We start from the raw sequence: 20,784 nt of genomic DNA on the forward strand, positions 1-20,784 counted from the left end.
CCTGGCTTTGCTTCCCCCTACCACTCAACCTTCTACCCCCTACCAACTTGCCTGCTCCTCCGTTCAGCGGGCTCTGGTCTGCTTCATGTTGCCCACCTTGCCTGCCTGACCATTGGCGCGCAGTCCTTCAGTCGCTCTGCCCCCACTATCGAGAACTCCATCCCACAATCCCTCTGCCTCGCCCCTTTCCCTTGCCTCCTTCAACACCCGTTGCAAGACCCTCACCTTTGACTGTGCCTTCGATCACCCCCCTTCACTCTCTGCCCTCCACCCTCTCCAATCCCGACTGCTAGCTTGGGTCCAAAACACTGACTGTTCAGCACGTTGGGACGTCCTCTCGACGTGAAATGCTCTAAACAAATGTAACGTTGTTGTTGTATCTCTGTGAAATATCTGATATATCGTGGAAATCATGGAACTGAACCAAGAGTTTGATCTATAATATATTGCATTGCTTTGTGTACATAGTTGTCATTGGCGAGCATTTGGAGGCAAAATAATAGTCATAAGCCATAGTTTTGAGTTGTGTCATGTAGCTGAATAAAATTAGCCATCACAGAACATCTGCTTGAAAGATAAGGTTTTGTTTTTATTAAAAACTGTCACCATTTGCAAAAACATTTTGATGTTTGGAGCAGCAGCCATGTTTTGATAATCAGTGGCAATTGCATTGCCCAAGTAACCAACATGTATCTGCCTTTCTATAACCAGTTCTAAAATATTTGTTTCATGGCTTATCAGCCCATTTCTGAGTCAGATGTAGTTCATTATGAGATTTTTTACACATTGCACCTCTTTTTAATGATGCAAAAAAATTGCTGTTAAAATAGTCATCTTTATTTGTTCTTCACATTTTTAGTTTATTTCTACAAAGTCACTCCTTGCATTGAATTCAGACACACCCTGTTTCCAATGTACTGAAGGAATCCATGATAATGTACCTGTGAAAAAAGAACAATAAAATATAATCAAGTCTCATTTTATTTGGGCAAGATTTCCTTTCCCGGAAATATTTCAAGTTGAGCACAAAGCATTCATATTAACCATCTGAAACAATATTTAACCATCTGAAACAATACATAGGCCAGCTACAATTTTCCAATTTCATAGAAACATGCAAAGTATAGCAATAGGAGAACATGAAGTCCACAGGTGTAAGGTGCCTTCCTGTTACAGAAATTTATTTTTAAAATCACTAGGTGCCTTTGTGTGGAAAGTCTCACTTACTCTCATTAGAATATGCTGGATATTGGTCTCCGGCACATTGCATTTATCTGTGGGTGGAATCAATTTCATTGGCATGATTTGTGGAAGGGCCCTTTCTCATTTACATGACATGTGGGAGAACTTGATCACATGATGCGTTGAGTGCTGAGATGTGTTGAGGTTCTATTTGGTTAGTGTGATAAATGACAAACAAATCACCATCAATAAAATCAAATTTTCTGGAAAGGTAGCTGTTAGGAACAAGATTGAATATCTTTTAGTTTTACAGTAAGTACAGTCATTTTAAGATGCACTTTGTTGATTTCTTATATGTCTGGTCCATTTCCCCACATTCAGAAAGGGAGCGGAAGATTGTCCAAACCGAACATATGAATAGAAAACTGAGGAATTAAATACTGTACTTGGGATTTTTTTCTAAAAACTTTCTGCATACTGTAATTTGCTGTTTACCAACAACTGTCTAATTGGCATTAATCACTATAACTAATTAAATTACTATCTAAAATTATTTATACTAAATAAATGTAATAACATTTTTAACATAGTTCAGTCCTTAATGCTGTGATGGATACACGGAAAGGATAGTATTCTGGAATGAAGAGAACAAATTGACTGAAGAGCCTTCTGTGTCTATGTATCTATATTCATCTGTGACCTTTTGTGGTCTGATAGACATTAACCATGGAAAAGTCAGTGATCCAAACTACCTCATGTATCGAACTATTCACAAGAGATGTTCAGATGAAGAAGGCCCTTCAATCACGTTCACTTCCTTGGTGCAAATATAACTCTGAAACATCTCCGTTTCTTACATTAAAACTTATCCATCCTTCATCATTTTATCAACTTGTTCCAGTGAGAGCTCCATAACATCCTCTGCAGCTTTTCCAGCTGCTGATAAAGTTGTCAGCATTGTCTCGGTCTCGCTGTGGATGATGCGATGGGCAGCGAGAAGATGCCTCTTTTGGAAATGTTTTACTGCCGGAGAAAAGGGGGGAAATTATGATGAATATATGTCCAGCATCTGTAGCAATGCTAGATTATATTAGTGGCCAATATTACTGCATTAACACCAATCTTAACTTTAAACAAAATGTTTACCCAACTATTTCCAGATCAACGGAGGATTAAAAGAAACTAATGAAAAGCAATCCCTTCATCTTAATTGATGAAGAGCAGTGTCACGTTACTAGGGTACAACATTAGTCCAATTATGAATATGTTCTGTGCAACTGAATTCATCTCCGTAGTAGGAAGCCTTCTCAATCTTTTATATCTCTACATTTTTTCTGCTCTACTAAATACAAAGGAGATTTTTTTTGTATCTTTCTAATGCTTTTCCAAAGAAAGGTTGTTCATGATGATAAAGCCTCTTGGTTGAGATTTGGGGCTTCTTATAATCTGCTTGTTTCAATCAGCAATTATTTTATTAATAATCAAGTGAAATTTGAACAAGTTACTTCTCGACTAAAACTCCAAATAGTTTGAACATTTGGAGTGGGGGGCAAAAAAGAGTTTTGTTTGTTAAATAAGGTAAAACCTCAATAAAAGGATTATGACCTATGTATAATTAAAAGATTCAATGAAATTCAAATGAACACTGCGCAATTCAAAAGAACTTGCAGAAAAACAGCTTCGCAATTAAAACTATATTCAAGAATTTGTCAAATTTGGGATGCTCTGAATTGCTAAGAAAATAGAGAAAATCTCAACCAAGATGGAATTTCTAATAAATGGAACATGAAAGCTATATTTTAGTGCAGGACCAGAGGTTTCAAATTCTGTAGGTGAATTTTTAAGCCTCACATAGATTATCATCAGTTTTCCTCTCTGCTTTGTGTTCTGATATCATTTAGTCATTGTGTGCCTTAAATTCACATCTCAAAATGGAGCAAATTGCATATGCTTTAGGGAAGAAATGGGGTCTAACGGGTCAAATGGTATTTTCACGTGCAAAGTGTTTGTATATTCCTTACCTCTGTTCCTCACTGTTATTTTTTGTACTTCTGGAATCAAGAAGTTATGCACCAATTTGGAAACAATCTCTTCTGACTGCATTATGTCCCGACTAATAGGAAAACAAAAAATTAGAGTGTTTTAGTGTTTTAGTTTTGGACATTGTAACAAGGATTGAGATTTTACTTGAGCAACAAAAGGAGATCTGATCCAGTAAAGCACACTGATAGTGAGAAAGACATAAATGCACAGAGAGTTAGAGAGGCAAGTAGAGAGAGACAGAAAGGCACATACACCCACAAATATTCGTAATATTTTTGGTCCCCATATTATAGAAAGGATATAGAGGCACTGGAGAAGGTGCAAAGGAAAGTTACATGGATGATATCGGAACTGCAAAGTTATAACTATTAGGAAAGACTGAACAAGGTTGGACTCTTTCCTCTTGAAAAGAGAAGGGTGAGGGGTGACCTAATAGAGGTCTTTAAAATTATGAAAGCTTTGATAGGCTAGACATAGAAAAGATGTTTCCACTTGTGGAAACGAGGGGCCATAAATATAAAATAGTCACCAATAAATCAAATAGGGAAGTCAGAAGAAACTTCTTTATCCAGAGAGTGGTGGGAATGTGGAACTTGCTACCACAAGGAGTTGTTGAGGCGAATAGCATAGATACATTTAAGGGGAAGCTCGATACGTACATAGGGAGAAAGGAATATGCTGATAGGCTTAGTTGAGGAAGGGAAAGAGGAGGCGCATGTGGAGCATAAAGATCGGCATAGACCAGTTAGGCCAAATGGCCTGTTTCTGTGCTGTATATTCTATGTAATTCTATGGAATATTTGCTCCATTTTATATCCACAATGGATTCATACTTGGAGGACACCTTGTCCAAGTTAATTTGGACACTGGGGTGTTAAAAATGTGGATTTAGCGCTCCGTAAAAAGTAGCTCTTTTAACATGTTTTTTACAGAGCACTTGTTGGCTTAACAGGATTGTTCCCATTCATGGATTTAATTGTTCCTTATGGCAAAACAACCAATTGCAACTAACTTTTAATGCCCCAAATTGTAATTTTCAAATTGTAACAATATTAGTATTCATTGGTTGGGATACTTTGAATTTGGATGTATTGAAATAAAAATATTACAATTTGCATTGATATAGCCCCCTTCATGCGGTGCACGGTATTGGAACACTTAAGATTTTTTACATATTAGGGCTTAAATATTAGATAACAAATGCTCTTCCCAAAATCGACACTTTCTCCTCAAAATATAGAATAGGAAGTTATGAAGATAAGAATGGTGTCACAATCAATCATCCAGGTGCAGAACATGGGAACCATGCTGCTTCATAATTAAAAAAACTACTGCCAATTTGAGGTAAGCTAAAAATAAAATTTAAAAAAGTTCAACTTTTGATAATTAGTTTAAATGGTTAATGTGTGCATCTGTTCAAGCTTAAATACATAAAATGTCACTATGAGTAGGTGCGTACTACTGTTCTATTTCATAAGCAGCATTGTTGATTCTGTCGGCCATTTTGCGGATATCCTCGCGTGCTTGATCTTCTGCTGTGTTTTGCACTGATTTCAACAAGATGTCCTCCAGGTATGAATCCACTGACGTCTGGTGTACTTTAATAACCTGTAACACATGGTAATTAAATAGACAGTCACCTGATTTATTCAATTGTGGTTTGTGGTGGGCGGAGATTATAATAATCCTTTTTGGATATTATTTTGATATGATAATAACAATAATGCTCATTATACAAGAGAAGCACGTTCTGAAGGTGAGAGTCTCTGTGCCACTCTTTCTTCTCTTCCTCCACTCTCCCATCCCTCCCCACACAGACTTTTGCCCTCACTTGCTGTGTATGATCCAGTTTCATCCATTTCACCGTTTGATTAACCAACAAGAAATTTGCACTAATACTGGGTGCAGATTCAATTCTGCAAATTTTATGAAAAATCACAAAATAATTTTGTCATTTCCACCATTGAAAGACAAACACACTAGTAGTGTACTAGTACTGAGAGTCAAGAGCTCGAACAGAACAAGCAGTCAGTGAAATGCTTAAATATACCTTGTAATCAGCTTACATGTCTCCAAATCATTTGGAACTTTCAAACAGTGCCATGGGATCTCGAACATCCACCTGAAGAGACAGGTTTAACTTCTCCTCCGAAGCCTGGCACCTCTGACAATGAAGCGCACTGCCAGCACTGAACTAGTGTCAGCCTAGACTATTAATAGTGAAGGCTGCGTAGTAAATGGACGAATTTGTCTCTGTTTTGTTACAAAAGGATCCTGGGATCTAGTGCAATAATATTACTTCATGTTGCAATGTCCAACCTGTTTAAAAATTTCATCTTCCTCCCTTCTGCGTCTCTCCTCCACTTGGCGAAGACCGCTCTCGTCCGCCTCTCTCATTCGGCGTTGCCGGTCGGCTAACATAACAAATGCATGGATGTGGCGTTCTGCCTGTATCCGCAGTAGTTCCTTACTCAGGAAATCAAACATTTCTGCCAGTACACCTCCTTCAAGGCAGGACAGATGGTCGTCAAATTCGGAAGCCTGTTGAGGAAAAAACATAAGTTTGTGCTCATTCACTTTGTAAAAAGTGTACAGTTAAAGGGTCAAGAACACAGTCAATTGCAAAATATCAGTGACTTTTCCCAAAAGCAATTTGAATACTCAGGACAAGCAAAAAAGAAAATATTATTGATCACCATTTCATGATTTAAATGTACCCCATTCAATACCATCCCTCCCATGTTTAATGCTCCATTACGACTAATTCTCCACTAAATGTTATAATTGTTCAGGACTTTACCTTGTGTTGCAGGTGGTCTCGTTCTCGTTGTAAGGCCAATATAGTTTGCATTTCTGCTTTTTTTAACAGCTCCTTATCCACCTGCAATGCATGCGTGACCCGAAGCTCTCGGATGAGTTCAATGCGCTTCTCTTTACCTTCAAACATCTGCAAAGTTAGACAACACCATCAGGTTTTTAGGACTCAATACTTACCTTTATCTGTTACCTAGTATTCCTCTCAATGATAACCCAACCCAATCAGTAACTCTGCCAAGCAGTGAGACTCCAGCTAGATGATTTCACAGTCACTACACAGAAATTACTGTAAAACATTTTGAGATATTTTGACATAATACTTACCATGTTCTGAACAGCCCTTCCTCTAATTAACTTCTGCAGGAAAATGATGGCCAATTCCCTTTCTTCCTCTCCCTGAAAGAGTGGAGAAAGAATAGTACCCATACCATTCAGTTAATGATGGTGTGGTCTTTCATGAACACATTTGAATTCCAATTGAAAGTTCTTACTACAGCATAGTGTTTGAATTGTGACATTAATTTAAGATAATAGAATCATATAAAATGTTGTTCTCCACAGTAACTAGCAAAAAAATGCCAGAGCAACAGAAATCTAACATATATTGAAAATGTATTTGATGCCCATTGCTTGAAGCCTCTAAACAGTAAACGGCATATTCAAACAAAAATGCTTCATTTCAATATTGATTAATCTTTCATCAGTAGCAGAGATGTTCAATTTGTTCATTTTGAAGGATATATTCAACTCAATGTTGATGACAACCATCATCAATGCTAGAGTAATACTATAGCACATACAAGAACCTTACTGTATATGACATCAGAAGATGAACTATGACATAAATAATAGACCGATGAATAATAATAATAATCTTGCATTTGATATAACAACAAAAACAACAACAAAATTACATTTGTATAGCGCCTTTCATGTTGGGAGGACGTCCCAAGGCGCTGGACAGATCGAGATATGGACCCTAGCTGGGGGTCGGGCTGGGGGAGGGTGGAGAGCAGAGGAGGAAAGCAGGGAGATCGAAAGCACAGTCGAAGAGGAGGGTCTTGAGGTGGGTCTTGAAGGTGGCAAGGGAGGGGGCAAGACGGAAGGACTGCGGGATGGAGTTCCAGAGGGTGGGGGCAGAGCGGTGGAAGGCTCGCCTGCCAATAATGGGGTGAGCAAGGTGGGAGATGTGCAGCAAGCCAGAGCCCGCTGAGCGGAGGGAGCGAACAGGATGGTAGGGGACTAGAAGGTTTCAGAGGTAGTGGGAGCAAGTTCATGGAGGGCTTTGAAGGTGAGGATCTTGAACTGTATCCTCTGTGTGATGGGAAGCCAGTGGAGTTGAAGGATGGGGATGATAGGGTCGCGGAGCCTGGTGCGGGAGAGGACATGGGCTGCAGAGTTCTGGATGATCTGCAGCCTGTGGAAGGAGGAGTTGGGGAGGCCGACAAGCAATGAGTTTGCATAGTCGAGCCTCGATGTAATGAAAGCATGTATGAGGTGTTCGGCGGCCTGCGGTGTGAGATAGTGTTGGAGCTGGACGACGTTGCTGAGGTGGAGCAAGGTAGAGCGGGTCATGGCGCAGATGTCGGGTAGAAAAGATAGTTGAAGGTCAAACAAGACCCCAAGTTTCTGGACTGGCTTAGCAAGGTGGGGTGTGCAACCATGGATGGTGATGTTGTCAGTGCCTGAGGTGAAGAGGCGCTAACGGGAGCCAATCAGGAGAGCCTCGGTCTTGTTGACGTTCAACTAAAGAAAGTTAGCTCTCATCCAGGACTTGATGTCCCACAGAAATTCTGTCAGCACAGCAGTGGTCCTGGAGTCAAGGGTGGAGACAGAGCGGTAGAGTTGGGTATCTTCCTCATACATATGGAAGTTGACCCCATGTCTGTGGATGATGTCACCAAGAGGGAGCATATAGATATTCAAGATGAGGGGACCAAGGACAGAGCCCTGAGGAACGCCACACGAGACGGTTCGGGGGCTAGCGGAGACGCCGTTTGAGGAAATGAAGTGCAGGCTGTGTGAGAGGTCGATCTGAATTAGTCAAGGACAGCACCGTGAGGTTGAGGTGAGAGGAGAGGCGGTGGATGAGGATAGAGTGGTTGTCTGTGTCGAAAGCAGCAGAGAGGTCAAGGAGGACGAGGAGGCAGAGGGAGCCCTGGTCGCAGGTGGACAGAATGTCATTTTTATCACTTTGACCAGGGCTGTTTCTGTACTGTGGGCGGCACAGAAACCCAATTGGAGGGGTTCGAGAAGGGAGTGGCGGGAGAGGAAGGAGCAAAGCTGAGAAGCAACATCTCATTCCAGCACCTTGGAGAGGAAGGGGAGGTTGGAGATGGGGCGGTAGTTTGGGAGTAGAGAAGGGACCAGGGAGGATTTTTTAAGGATAGGAGTGACGACAGCGTTTTTTAATGGGGTGAGAACAGGGAGAGGTTTACAATATCAGTGAGTAGAGGGGCAAGGAGGTGGAGCTGGGAGTTAAGAAGAGGGGTAGGGATGGAGTCGAGGGAGCAGATGGTAGGTTTCATACAGAGTTTTATATAGCATCTTACCAAGTCTTTGAGACGTCTCAAAGCGCTTCACAGAAATATACTATAATGTGAATTGACTGTATATTTTGTGGACAAAACGTGGCAGCCAATTGTACACAGCAGTGTCCCACAATCAGTCATGGATTGAGAGACCAATTTTTTTTTGAAGAAATTATTACCCCCAGAAAAGCGATCCACCAATCGACTAACAAACAGGTTCCTACTAACAACTAGGTAAACAGAGGCGTATGGAGTAAGGAAACTTTGTTCAACATTTCACCCTGCCCGGGAATCGAACCCAGGTCTCTCACTTGTGAGGTGAGTGCTCTAGCCAATGAGCTACAGGACTCCAAAAGATGAAGCCTCAAGAGGACATATGTCTGGTTAGTCATCAAAGCTTCTAAGACTGTGTCCATCGTTCAAGGAACATTAGAGATTAGCTGTAGTTAAGGATAAAACTGAAATAAGATAGAGTTAGTAAAGGGTCTATGACAATTTATGTTCTTCTTTTACATCTTCGGCCCATTCCAAGAGTATATAAAAAGATGCAATTTGAAAAATATTTGATGCAAGAAAATACTTTTTAGAAAATCTACATTCTGTACTTGCCTCAGGTGGTTTCTCTACAATAGGTGTTGGAGGGCGCAGAATAGGTTTTTCAATCTTGAACATGTAACGAAGTGGCTTCTTTGACTCCTTTCCTTTGAATCTTGCTTCTACCAGAGTCTGAATTTTACAAATACAAATTGTGTAAAAGTGTAAACTTGTTATTATTAATAATCTTTATTATATTACTTAAGAATGGTGTTGTGAACAAAACAACACCACAATTTTTCACGTTCCTCTAAATTTATAAATATTTAATTCACAAATAAGACAAAGGAAAAATGTTTCCATCGCTTGCTCTCTCAAAACGTAACCAAAACACATCCAATCAAATCATCATGTATTTCACTGACATACCATGTGAAGTTTAGCCAATTCCATCTCATGTCGATAAGCACGCTTGATAAATCCTTCCTTTGATATTTTTTGGGGTTTCTCCACTCGTATGCGTGGCTGGGTTACAAATTCTGGCAGAAAGGCCTCCATTTCTAGGAGTCCTAAAATAAAAGTAAAATGAGTATAATAGAGAATGAAAGAGGATGAGGTGATATCAATTGTCAAATGGGAGCTCCCTCCCCCCACTGTCCCACTGTCTCTAACTGTAAAGACATAAATAACACTTTAGGGGAGAAACAAGTGCTAAACAGAACCAAGTCGGAAGTGACTTCTAACTTTCAGGAGTTTAAAGCGAATCACTTGGCTATCAGGTGTGATGGATGTGGTCATCTATCAAATACACACACATCTAGAAAGGAGGGAGGAATGTCCTTTGCAGGGCACAAGAAAGGGTATCAGCTATGCTTCCTGTGCGCTGTAAGTAGGCAGGAATTAATCTCAACGGTGGTCATTTTTCAGGAAATGTTGTCAGCTGTGTTTACTGTGTCTATGGAGTAACAGTCCAATCTCAGAAATTCAAACCAATATTGCTTAGATGTTGCTTAGGAAATCTGGTGCTAGTCATTTTCAGTGACTCTGGCTGCTTTGCTCAGATATCAAGACGAGCAGCTGGCAATAGAAAGCAAAGCCGATCTTAAAAACATACAGAGCATTGGTAAATATTTTTACTCTCACCTTCATATGTATTTAGAAATCGATTTTTCACAACAAAGCGCTCTGAATCACGATCTGGAAACAGGCCTATTCGAGCAATTGGTGCGTACACCTGGGAGCCATGGTTTGAATAGTTGTCTATGAGGTTGGGACGCTCCAGCTTCCCTTCCACATTTTTCTTCTTGGCGGTCAGCTTCCTTATTTCTAGAACAACAAACATTAAGACTGCAGTAACTACTAATGAGAACCTTTATTCTATTCTTTTTTTAAAAAAATACAACTTTAACATGCAGTTTTAATGCAAATACTTACTTGGGGTCAATGAAACATCTCAACAATTCTCTTGTTAAGCCAAACATTTCAGTTGAGTTGTGCTTTGGTAAAAAAAAACCTTGAGTGGCCAAAAGTTTCACGAAAGTATGTGAAACTTTTGGCAACTCAAAGGTTTGCCCCTCCCCACTTAAGCAGCATTATATGCAAAAAATATATTATTCACAAAAAAAAATCTAGACTTATCTCTCTGACTGCACCTTCATTCATTTTCCCTGCTCCTTTTTCAAATGCACCCACTCGTCTGGCTCGAGTGCCCATTCAGCTGTGCAAAATATTTTGATACATCCTCCCAACATGAACAATAACAACAAGATTACACTTGAATAACGCCTTTCACGTCGGGAGGACTTCCCAAGCTGCTGGATAGAGTATAGCATTTCAGACCCGAACTGGGGGTGGGGGGGGGTGGAAGGGGAGGGGAGGGGAAGGGCGGTGGCCGATGGCATGGTCGAAGAGGAGGGTCTTGAGGCGGGACTTGAAGGAGGCTAAGGAGGGGGTGAGGCGGAGTGGCTGGGGGATGGAATTCCAGAGGTTGGGGGCAGAGTGGCTGAAGGCTCCCCTGCCAATGGTGGGGCGGGTGGGTCGGGGGACAAGGAGCAGGCCAGAGCGGTTGAGCGGAGGGAACGGGCGGGTTCGTAGGGGGTTAGGAGGTCGCAGAGGTAGGGTGGTTGGATGGGGATGTGAGTGAGGGAGGAAAGGTTGGCTCCCGTGAGTGAGGACCGGTGGACCTTGTGGCGAGAGTGGGGGAAGGGGCAGTCAGGATGGGTGCTGCAGGACAGTCGACGGCGTCTACAATGGTGGGCATGACGAAGAATGTGAAGGGAGGAGCAGAGGGAGGCCGTGGGGGAGTCGATGAGGGATAGGAGTCAGAGGGAGTGGAGGGTTGAGCGGGAGTAGTGGAGGGAAGGGGACTGGGTCAGGAACATCTTGGGGAAACAGCTCGGGTCAATTGTGGCAGCCAATGTGCGCATTGTCAGTCACCAGACATCCAGAGGTTATGACAAATCATCTTGGAGCGGACAGGAGTGTTCAGCGAGCCATGGTTAGCCCACTGGGCTGGGATGGTGAGGTTCAGTGAGGAGATGGGGGCAGTGATGTCTTCCCGGTGAGCCCTGGCCTCGAGAATCAAATGAGGCGGGCGGGATGACGTCACGTGGCAGCCGGTGAAAGGCACTATATACATGTAAATTGTATGCATTATATTGTAATGTATAATAATCCTTGCATTTGATATAGCGCTTTTCACGTCTTCCGAGACGTCTCAAAGCACTTCACAGAATATACTGTAAAGTGAATTGACTGTGTATTTGTGGGTGAAACGCAGTAAACAATTGTGCACAACAGTGTCCCACAAACAGCTGTGGATTGAAGTGACCAATTTATTCTTTTTTTTGAGGGATTATCATCAGGCATGTGGAGTAAGGAAACTTGCCCAAGATTTCACCCTGCCAGGAATCAAAATTATTATTATTATTATTTATTTTATATTGTAATGTATTACCTCGCATGTGCTCATGCCTTATCTGCTTTATGGCCATTTTCTTCTTTTGCTGATATTTTGACCAATATGCATCAAGCTGTTTCACATTTATCTCCTGTTGCTTTGCTTCACGTTGCTTTAACAGCTTCTTCAAAACGTCCATCCGTGCCTCCTGAAGTCTGAAGAAAAAACACAAATTATGAAAATATGGCATTCTGTTTTGTTCATAATGCAAAGGTAGCTGATGTAACCTAGTCAAATTGCTGCAGTATATTTGGAAGAGAGAACTGGAAAAACTAATGCCAACCATACTGTTCCCTCCAGCAGTAATGGAAGTGTTGTCAGCGTGGCTTGCAGGATTAACAGGAGTCAAACTGAAGGATCTTTACTGCACTATATCTATATCCTGCCAACATTCCAAGGCAATTTATCCACATTGAGCAAGTATGTTATATTTGAATATAACATATGGTTCCAATGCTTACTTTGGAGTCCTGTAGCTCAGTGGTTAGAGCACTCGCCTCGCAAGCAAGAGGACCTGGGTTCGATTCGTGAGTAGGGAGAAACGTTGGGCAAGATTCCTTACTCCTCAAGGTTCTGTTTACCTAGCAATAAGTATGAACCCAGTTGTTAGTCGATTGGCGGATCGCTTTTCTGGGGTTAATAATTCCTTCAAAATAAATAATAATAATTTGGTCACTCAATCCACGACTGTTTGGAGGACACTGCTTTGCGCAATTGGCTGTCACATTCCGCCCATAAAATATACAATCAATTCACTTTACAGTATATTCTGTGAAGCACTTTGAGACATCTCTTGACTATGCAAACTCCCTGCTTTTCGTCCTCGCCAACTCCTCCCTCTGTAGGCTGCAGATCATCCAGAACTCTGCAACCTGTGTCATCTCCCACACCAGGCTCCGTGACCCTATCACCCCCACCCTTTGCCCAACTCCACTGATTTCCCATCACACAGAGGATAAAGTTCAAGATCCTGGTCCTCACCTTCAAAGTCCTCCATGGTCTTGCTCCCCCCTACCTCTGCGACCTCTTAATCCCCTACCATTCTGCTCACTCCCTCCGCTCAGCGGGCTCCAGCCTGTTTCACGTATCCTGCCTTGCTCGCCCCATTATTGATGGGTGGGCCTTCTGCCACTCTGCCCCCACCCTCTGGAACTCCAGCCCGGAGTCCCTCCGCCTCGCCTGCTCCCTTGCCTCCATCAAGACCCATCTCAAGACCCTTCTCTTCGACCGTGCTTTCGATCTCCCTGCTTCCCCACTGCCGTACATCCTCCCCGATCCCCAGTTTGGATCTGAAACTCTGTCTGTCCAGCGCCTTGGGAAGTCCTCCTGACGTGAAAGGCGCTCTACAAATGTAATTTTGTTGTTGTCTCGAAGACGTGATAAGGCGCTATCTCAAATGCAAATGCAAGGATTATTACTTTTCAATTTCTTTCTCACGGAATGCCCACTCATTTCTTTCCATATCTTCCATCATTTTCTTCCTCTTATCGTGCAGGCAAACTTCGCTCAATGGAGGTAGAGTAGATTCCCATGCACGCTTTGCCCGGGCACGTTCAATCATCTCAACTTCTGCTAAACCTGCAGGTAGACCTTGTCCTGTCATCAAATGAGAAAATAATTGAAAACGTTGGGGAGAAAATTTGCTCTATCAACGTAGTACTTTAGAACATCCAGAAACAGGGAAATTCAAATCAGCATTTAATTTAAACCCCTTTTTGTAACAAAATAAAATCTGACACTGCAGTCTGGAGTAGTCCTGCAATAATTATGCTCAGATCAGTAATCTGGTACCCCATTTTAACCTGCCACATATTTCAGCAATTTTGTCCGGTCCTGACTTACCCCATGTCAGCATGGCAAGAGTAAGGAGTTCAGGAGCAGACCCAGGCCGTACCACATATTCTGGGGTATATGGATCTGTTTGGGTTTCATTCTCCCGGTAATCTGTTTGGACACCTACTGTTCGCGATTCAAAATCGTTAAGTTCTTGAAGGTGGTCTGGTAGTTCATTACGGCCTCTGAATAATACATGGAAGGGAAGGAGGAAGGTTTAGGGTAAAATAAGAGATGTTATACAAAATGTAATTATTTGCAGACCATTACCACGGGGTTTCAAATTGCAGAAGATGGTGATGGGTGGGGGTCTTAAGGAACACTGTCATTTTTTTTCACCGTTTCACTTTAAGTCAGCCTTTAAACTGATCGTGTCACAAACACCCTGGAACTCAAAACCATGACCGTCCTATTTCAGAGGAAAGCAGACATAATTCTGTTACCTTGTCCTTCAAGTTCACAGCTGTATCGATGATTTATGAGCGCAGCACTATTTCACTGAAACAGTGAAGATTTGTAGAACTTGTCAAAAAATTAAGGTGACTATCGTCACATGATGATGATACTCTATGAGGAAGAAGGTCAAAAACAACCAAATAATTGTCTTTTTCTTGAGTAAATCTATTTCAAATGGGTTGCTCATTCTCAAGCTGCATCCTAAAGCCAGCAACTTAGCCTGTTTCCTCTCCCAAATGACCTTGCCATTTGAAAGGGTATATTCAGTTGTGAAAAGACTTTCAATTACATTACTATAAATCGCACCAAGAAAGGGTTGTCATTTAGGTAGCTTAAATTGATTTTATTTGTGGTTTTAAATGAGTTTAATAGGTTTAAATGGTTGTTCACATAAATTATTGTTTCATTAGTCAATTAATAAAATGACCACATTAAGCAAACAGTAAGATTCTTCACAACCACCCCAAAAACTGTATTCTAAACAAACTATTCGACTATTACAAAAAGGTAAGATGACCACTGACCTGGACATCTCCAGAATTACTTCTGTGGGTAGATGTTGCACGAAGGGAATAATAGGTCTAGAAAGCAAATAGAAAATTAAACTGCTAAAAATTGGAAAAATGCAACTGTACATCTATGAAAAAAAACTTTAAAAACACACCACCTTTTTATTTTTCCTTTTTCTTCATCCCAAATTAAATACCCAACTTTGCTTTCAGACACCCTTGCCATAATCACTTCGGAACTATCTTACAAGCCCTCCCTCAACCCTGTATTTTGGCAAAGAATACCCAGCAAAATCTAAATGAGGGAAAACTGCAGACCCACAAGGATCCAAGGGTCGATCCGAGGTGCTAAACTCAAATAGACGCAGTCTCCTCTAAACACAAAGGAAATAAAAAATGGTATTGTGATAATATCTAGGGGTTATAAAATAAAACGTTTAGTTTTTTTTAATCTATTTTGCTATTATAATTATGTTTAAACCCAGACCATAAGTTTTTTGAAAACCTGCGCCTAACACTCTCCAGAATTAGGTAAGCAGGGTGTGTCCCTCCAAGGAGGTCCAATCCAAACACAGAAAAATATCCATGGTAAGTGGCAAACACATGTGGAATTTTGCTTGGATACCCTTAAGCATGGCGGCAGGTTTCCTCATATGTCAAACATTCAGCTGAGCAAGGATAAATGTCCATTTGATTAAATACTACAGGTTGGCCAGCAACTGTGGAACTATACCATAGTGAGTCTCAGAATCATGAACAGGACAGAAAGAAATAGAGAGAAAAATAAATTACAAGAATTAAAATATGCATTTAATTTAAATCGCTTTTGGTAACAAAATAAAATCAATAAGTCATAGCGTTATCTTACCGTGTGAAATACTTGTACCGGTTCCGACCATTCACTTCTGGATCCTCCCTTATTTTTTGTGGAACTTCAACGGAAGAGTTATGTCTGAACGGAAGACATCAAAAAGTTAACGATCACTATCACGTGTCACTATTTTATTCTAGCAAAATTCCCCAATGAAATCAAGATTAGGTATCATTTAAAAAGAAGGAAAACAATTTTAAAAGCAAATAATTTTTCATTATGAACATTTGTACTGGATTATTTTTAATGGCAAGATTTTTTTAAAAAAATAGGTTTATTTCAGTTCATTAGATTTACAAGTAGTATAGTACTGCATTAGATGTTTACAAAAATAAAGCAAAATTACGTTGTCATTTGTCTAAGAGCTTTTTTGTTCCGCTCTCCATATCCTTTCCATTGCCGATCAATGCATCTTGGAACAGGGTCATTCTGATACAGTTGCAGGGAATGCTTTGGGTAACCCTGCAAGGTACTGAACATCGCTTTATAATCAGGTACTTTTTTCTGTATGGTGGAAAGAAACATGCAAAAGTTAATGTCAGCTTGTTCTGTTCTAGGCAACTATGAAAACAACTCATGAAAGTATTCTCACTGTTAAACTTTCTAAATGTGCTACTGTGTTATTCGGTATTCTTTCATGACTTTAACTGGATCAATCATTTAGAAGCTATTACATTTTTTTATGATGGCTTTTTTTCCAACAAAAGTAACAATCATGTCAAAATATATATATTTAAGAAGTATTTTAAATACCACTATTTTGCTGCCAGGTGACAATGAAAGATGCTGCAAGATCATAGCATAATAAAAAAGGATACGTGATACAAATGGTGTTTCTCATTTTGCAAACTTCAATGCAGGTCAACAAGAAGTTAAGAAAAACTGTTAATACTATCAGACCCTCATCCCAGGACAGTAATAATGCTTTCAGACTGATCGATATTGACTTCCTTTGTGTTTGAATACTCACAAACTTGTCAGGAGATGTTTGTGCCATGAAGTCAATCCTAGAATGGTCCTTCTCACTACAAACTGAATACAGCGGGTCTACAGAAGAACAAGTGAAGTTAGTTTTCTTATTCCATAGATCAATCTTTTTTACTTGATTGGAATTACGGACAATATAAGAATAAGAATCAGCAACAACTACCAGAACAGTTACCCAAATGAATTCTTCAATTTAACATTACTTTTCGTTTAGCAATATTCTTAACTGTATTCTCCTGTGCGGGTGAGACGGAGATGTCACGAGATGTTAAACTGAGGTCCCGTCTGCCTGCTCGGGTGGTCGCTATAGATCACCGTGGCACTGCGTGAAAACAGAAGGGAGTTTCTTCCGAAATCATGGCCGACAAGTACCCCAGAAAAAAAACTCGTGACTCGCTCCATGGCTGTTTGCGGGACACTGCCCCGCGCAAACCGGCTGCTGCGTCTCGCCCGCAAAAAAACAGCACCTTTTAGCCGTGAGGACGCGAGCCCTCTGTGACGGTAGCCTCGGGTCGCCTTCCCGACCTGAAAGGCGTTATGTACCAATGTGGTAAATCCTCGCCTTTGATGCGGCGCCTGATCCCGGCTTCCAGGCGTCTCAAAAGCGCGTCGTTCCGTGGGCGGAACCCGGCAGCCGATCGCGCACAGCCGGCGGCCTCCCCTCCCACAAACAGCTGCCGATTGAAGTGACCAAATTATTATTATTATTATTAAAGTAGTTGTTGTAGCTGCGCGTGAGGGTTGAGGGGGGGGTGTTGTGTGATAGAAATGCGAGTTGCTATTGTTCCGACGAGCTCCTAACTAACCCCTACCAGCCCGCCCGCTCCCTCCGCTCAGCCGGCTCCATCCCCCCGCCCGCCCGCCCGCCCGCCCGCCCGCCCCGCCGTTGGCGGGAGAGCCTTCAGCCACTCCGCCCCCCCCCCCACAACCTCCGTAACTCCGTCCCCCAATCCCTCCGCCTCGCCTCCTCCTTCACGTCCCGCCTCAAGGCCCCTCCTCTTGGACCACGCCATCGGCCCCCTCCCCCCCCCCCCCCCCCCTCCCTGACCCCCGCAACCCCATCTCGGGTCCGAAATGCTGTACACTGCGCAGCGCCTTTGGGACGTCCTCCCGACGTGAAAGGCGCTACACAAGTGTAATGTTTGTTGTTGTTGTTGGTTGTTGTTGGTTGTTGTTGTTGTTGACGACGCTCTCTTATCAGATAACAAGGGATTGTCATCATCATCATCATCATCATCATTATCATCATCATCATCGTCGTCGTCATTATTAATAATAAATAATAATTTAGCGGGTGACATTTCTGCCTCTTTTACCGTAAAGGTAGTCATAAGTCCTCTCGGGCTTGAACCTCTGGCCCTGTCTGCGGGAGGTCTCTGTGACCGTGAAGCTCATGGTGGTGGTCCCTGGGGCCGCGACTCCCTCCTCTCCCTCTCCCTCCCTCCTCTCCCACTCCCTCCCTCCCTCCTCACCCTCTCCCTCCCTCCCTCCCGGCCACCAGTCCGCGGCCTCCGGCCCCCTCTCTCTCCCTCCTCTCCCACCACCTCGGTGGCGGTGGACTTTTTGTTGGCGTCCGCCGTCACCATAGCAACCCCGTCAGGTGCCGACCTCCCGCGGGCAGCGCCACCTCGAGGTTGTTGGGTGAAAGCGCAGCCTCTCTTTTTCCCTCACTCCCCCCCCCCTCTGGTTCCTTTGCCCAACTCTCTCCTCCTCCACCACCACCACCACTACCTCCTCCTCCTCCTCCTCCTAATGTGGAGGAACTCCATCCCCCAGTGCCTTCGCCGCTTCCTCCCTCTCCTCCTTCAAGGCCGGTCTCAAAACCTTTCTCTTTGACCGAGCCTTCAGCTCCCCTCTCGACTCTCTACCCCCTCCTCGCTCCTTCCTTTCCCTCCCCTCACCCTGACCATTTCCCCCCTCCTCGCTCCCTCCCCTCCCCTCACCCTGACCATTTCCCCCTCCTCGCTCCCTCCCTCCCTCCCCTCACCCTGACCATTTCCCCCCCTCCTCGCTCCCTCCCCTCCCCTCACCCGACCATTTCCCCCTCCTCGCTCCCTCCCCTCACCCTGACCATTTCCCCCTCCTCGCTCCCTCCCCTCCCTCGCCTGACCATTTCCCCCCTCCTCCTCGCTCCTCCCCTCCCCCGGACCATTTCCCCCTCCTCGCTCCTCCCTCCTCTCACCCTGACCATTTCCCCCTCCTCGCTCCCTCCCTCCCCCTCCCCTGACCATTTCCCCCCTCCTCGCTCCCTCCCCTCCCCTCGCCCTGACCATTTCCCCCCTCCTCGCTCCCTCCCCTCCCCTCCCCTGACCATTTCCCCCCTCCTCCTCCTTCCTCCCCTCCCCTGGACCATTTCCCCCCTCCTCGCTCCCTCCCCTCCCCTCACCCTGACCATTTCCCCCCTCCTCGCTCCCTCCCCTCCCCTCACCCTGACCATTTCCCCCCTCCTCGCTCCCTCCCTTCCCTCCCCTCACCCTGACCATTTCCCCCTCCTCGCTCCCTCCCCTTCCCTCCCCTCACCCTGACCATTTCCCCCTCCTCGCTCCCTCCCCTCCCCTCCCCCTGACCATTTCCCCCCTCCTCGCTCCCTCCCTTCCCTCTGACCATTTCCCCCCTCCTCGCTCCCTCCCCTCCCTCTGACCATTTCCCCCCTCCTCGCTCCCTCCCTCCCTCCCCTCACCCTGACCATTTCCCCCCTCCTCGCTCCCTCCCCTCCCCTCACCCGACCATTTCCCCCCCTCCTCGCTCCCTCCCTCCCCTCACCCTGACCATTTCCCCCTCCTCGCTCCTCCCCTCCCCTCCCTGACCATTTCCCCCCTCCTCGCTCCCTCCCTCCCCTCACCCTGACCATTTCCCCCCTCCTCCTCCTCCCTCCCCTCCTCCTGACCATTTCCCCCTCCTCGCTCCCTCCCTCCCCTCCCCTCACCCTGACCATTTCCCCCTCCTCGCTCCCTCCCCTCCCCTCACCCTGACCATTTCCCCCCCTCCTCGCTCCCTCCCTCCTCCTGACCATTTCCCCCTCCTCGCTCCCTCCCCTCCCTCACCCTGACCATTCCCCCCTCCTCCCCTCCCCCCTCCCCTGACCATTCCCCCCCTCCTCGCTCCCTCCCCTCCTCCTGACCATTTCCCCCCTCCTCCTCGCTCCCTCCCTCCCCTCACCCGACCATTCCCCCTCCTCGCTCCCTCCCCTCCCTCCCCTCACCCTGACCATTTCCCCCCTCCCTCCTCCCTCCCCTCCCCTGACCATTTCCCCCCTCCTCGCTCCCTCCCCTCCCCTCACCCTGACCATTTCCCCCCTCCTCCTCGCTCCCTCCCCTCCTCCTGACCATTTCCCCCCTCCTCGCTCCCTCCCCTCCCTCACCCGACCATTTCCCCCTCCTCGCTCCCTCCCCCCCCTCACCCTGACCATTTCCCCCCTCCTCGCTCCCTCCCCTCCTCCTGACCATTTCCCCCCTCCTCCTCGCTCCCTCCCCTCCCCTCACCCGGACCATTTCCCCCCTCCTCGCTCCCTCCCCTCCCTCCCTCACCCTGACCATTTCCCCCTGCTCGGGTCATGACCCAACTGTGCAGCGCCTTAGGACGTCCTCCTGACGTGAAAGGCGCTTTATAAATGGAATCTTGTTGTTGTTGTTGTTGTTGTTGTGGCACAGGCACCATGATGTTTGATGCGGTGGACAGAAGTTGTGGGTGTTCTGGAGAGATGTGATCAGATGGGCCAAAAGAGCCTTCTTTATCCAAACCAATCTTGTGATCCTGTGAGAAGCTGAAAGACATTATTCTCACCTTATATTGATTGCTGGGGAGGTAACATTCATAGTAGTGTCCTGTTCAATTTTGGATAACTTCCAAAAGGATATTGATGCAAAGTGAAGTGTTCAGAGAAGAGGAACAACATGATTTCAGAATTTAGAGATGAAGTTTCTTGGAATAAAGAGAATTGAGGGAGACTTGATTCAGATCTCGAAAGTGCTGAGGCGCTTAGTTGATTGCATTTGATATATATTATCACATCTCGTTGAGGATTCACTGTGGAATTACTGTATTTTGTGGGCGAATCATGGC

The 20,784-nt window shown here is 44.5% G+C and overlaps 1 protein-coding gene across 1 annotated transcript; it reads right to left on the bottom strand.

The window, feature by feature from the left end:
* Positions 1-815: 815 nt before the first annotated feature.
* On the bottom strand, positions 816-18,171 carry cfap91 (cilia and flagella associated protein 91). The gene is made up of 18 exons (XM_042334286.1): positions 18,039-18,171; positions 16,706-16,782; positions 16,082-16,239; positions 15,733-15,816; positions 14,880-14,936; positions 13,909-14,084; positions 13,485-13,662; positions 12,064-12,221; positions 10,251-10,433; positions 9,537-9,676; positions 9,183-9,299; positions 6,367-6,438; positions 6,026-6,172; positions 5,545-5,766; positions 4,685-4,833; positions 3,204-3,295; positions 2,040-2,205; positions 816-941 (listed from the first exon to the last, which is right to left on the bottom strand). Exons 1-17 carry the CDS (start codon positions 18,115-18,117, stop codon positions 2,048-2,050), a joined length of 2,247 nt encoding a protein of 748 aa, XP_042190220.1. The 5' UTR covers positions 18,118-18,171; the 3' UTR covers positions 816-941; positions 2,040-2,047.
* Between the last annotated feature and the right edge of the window lie 2,613 nt (positions 18,172-20,784).

Source organism: Callorhinchus milii, unplaced genomic scaffold (genome assembly GCF_018977255.1).
Source record: "Callorhinchus milii isolate IMCB2004 unplaced genomic scaffold, IMCB_Cmil_1.0 Scaffold4, whole genome shotgun sequence".
Lineage (NCBI taxonomy): Eukaryota > Metazoa > Chordata > Chondrichthyes > Chimaeriformes > Callorhinchidae > Callorhinchus > Callorhinchus milii.

Excerpts from the sequence above, each read along its gene's own strand:
- cfap91 (XM_042334286.1), bottom strand. The coding sequence starts at position 18,117 with ATGAGCTTCACGGTCACAGAGACCTCCCGCAGACAGGGCCAGAGGTTC. Across the intron at positions 12,222-13,484 it reads CGTGAGAAAGAAATTGAAAA|ACTTCAGGAGGCACGGATGG; the intron begins GTAATAATCCTT and ends TTTTTTCTTCAG. Across the intron at positions 10,434-12,063 it reads AAGGCATGAGCACATGCGAG|AAATAAGGAAGCTGACCGCC; the intron begins GTAATACATTAC and ends TTGTTGTTCTAG.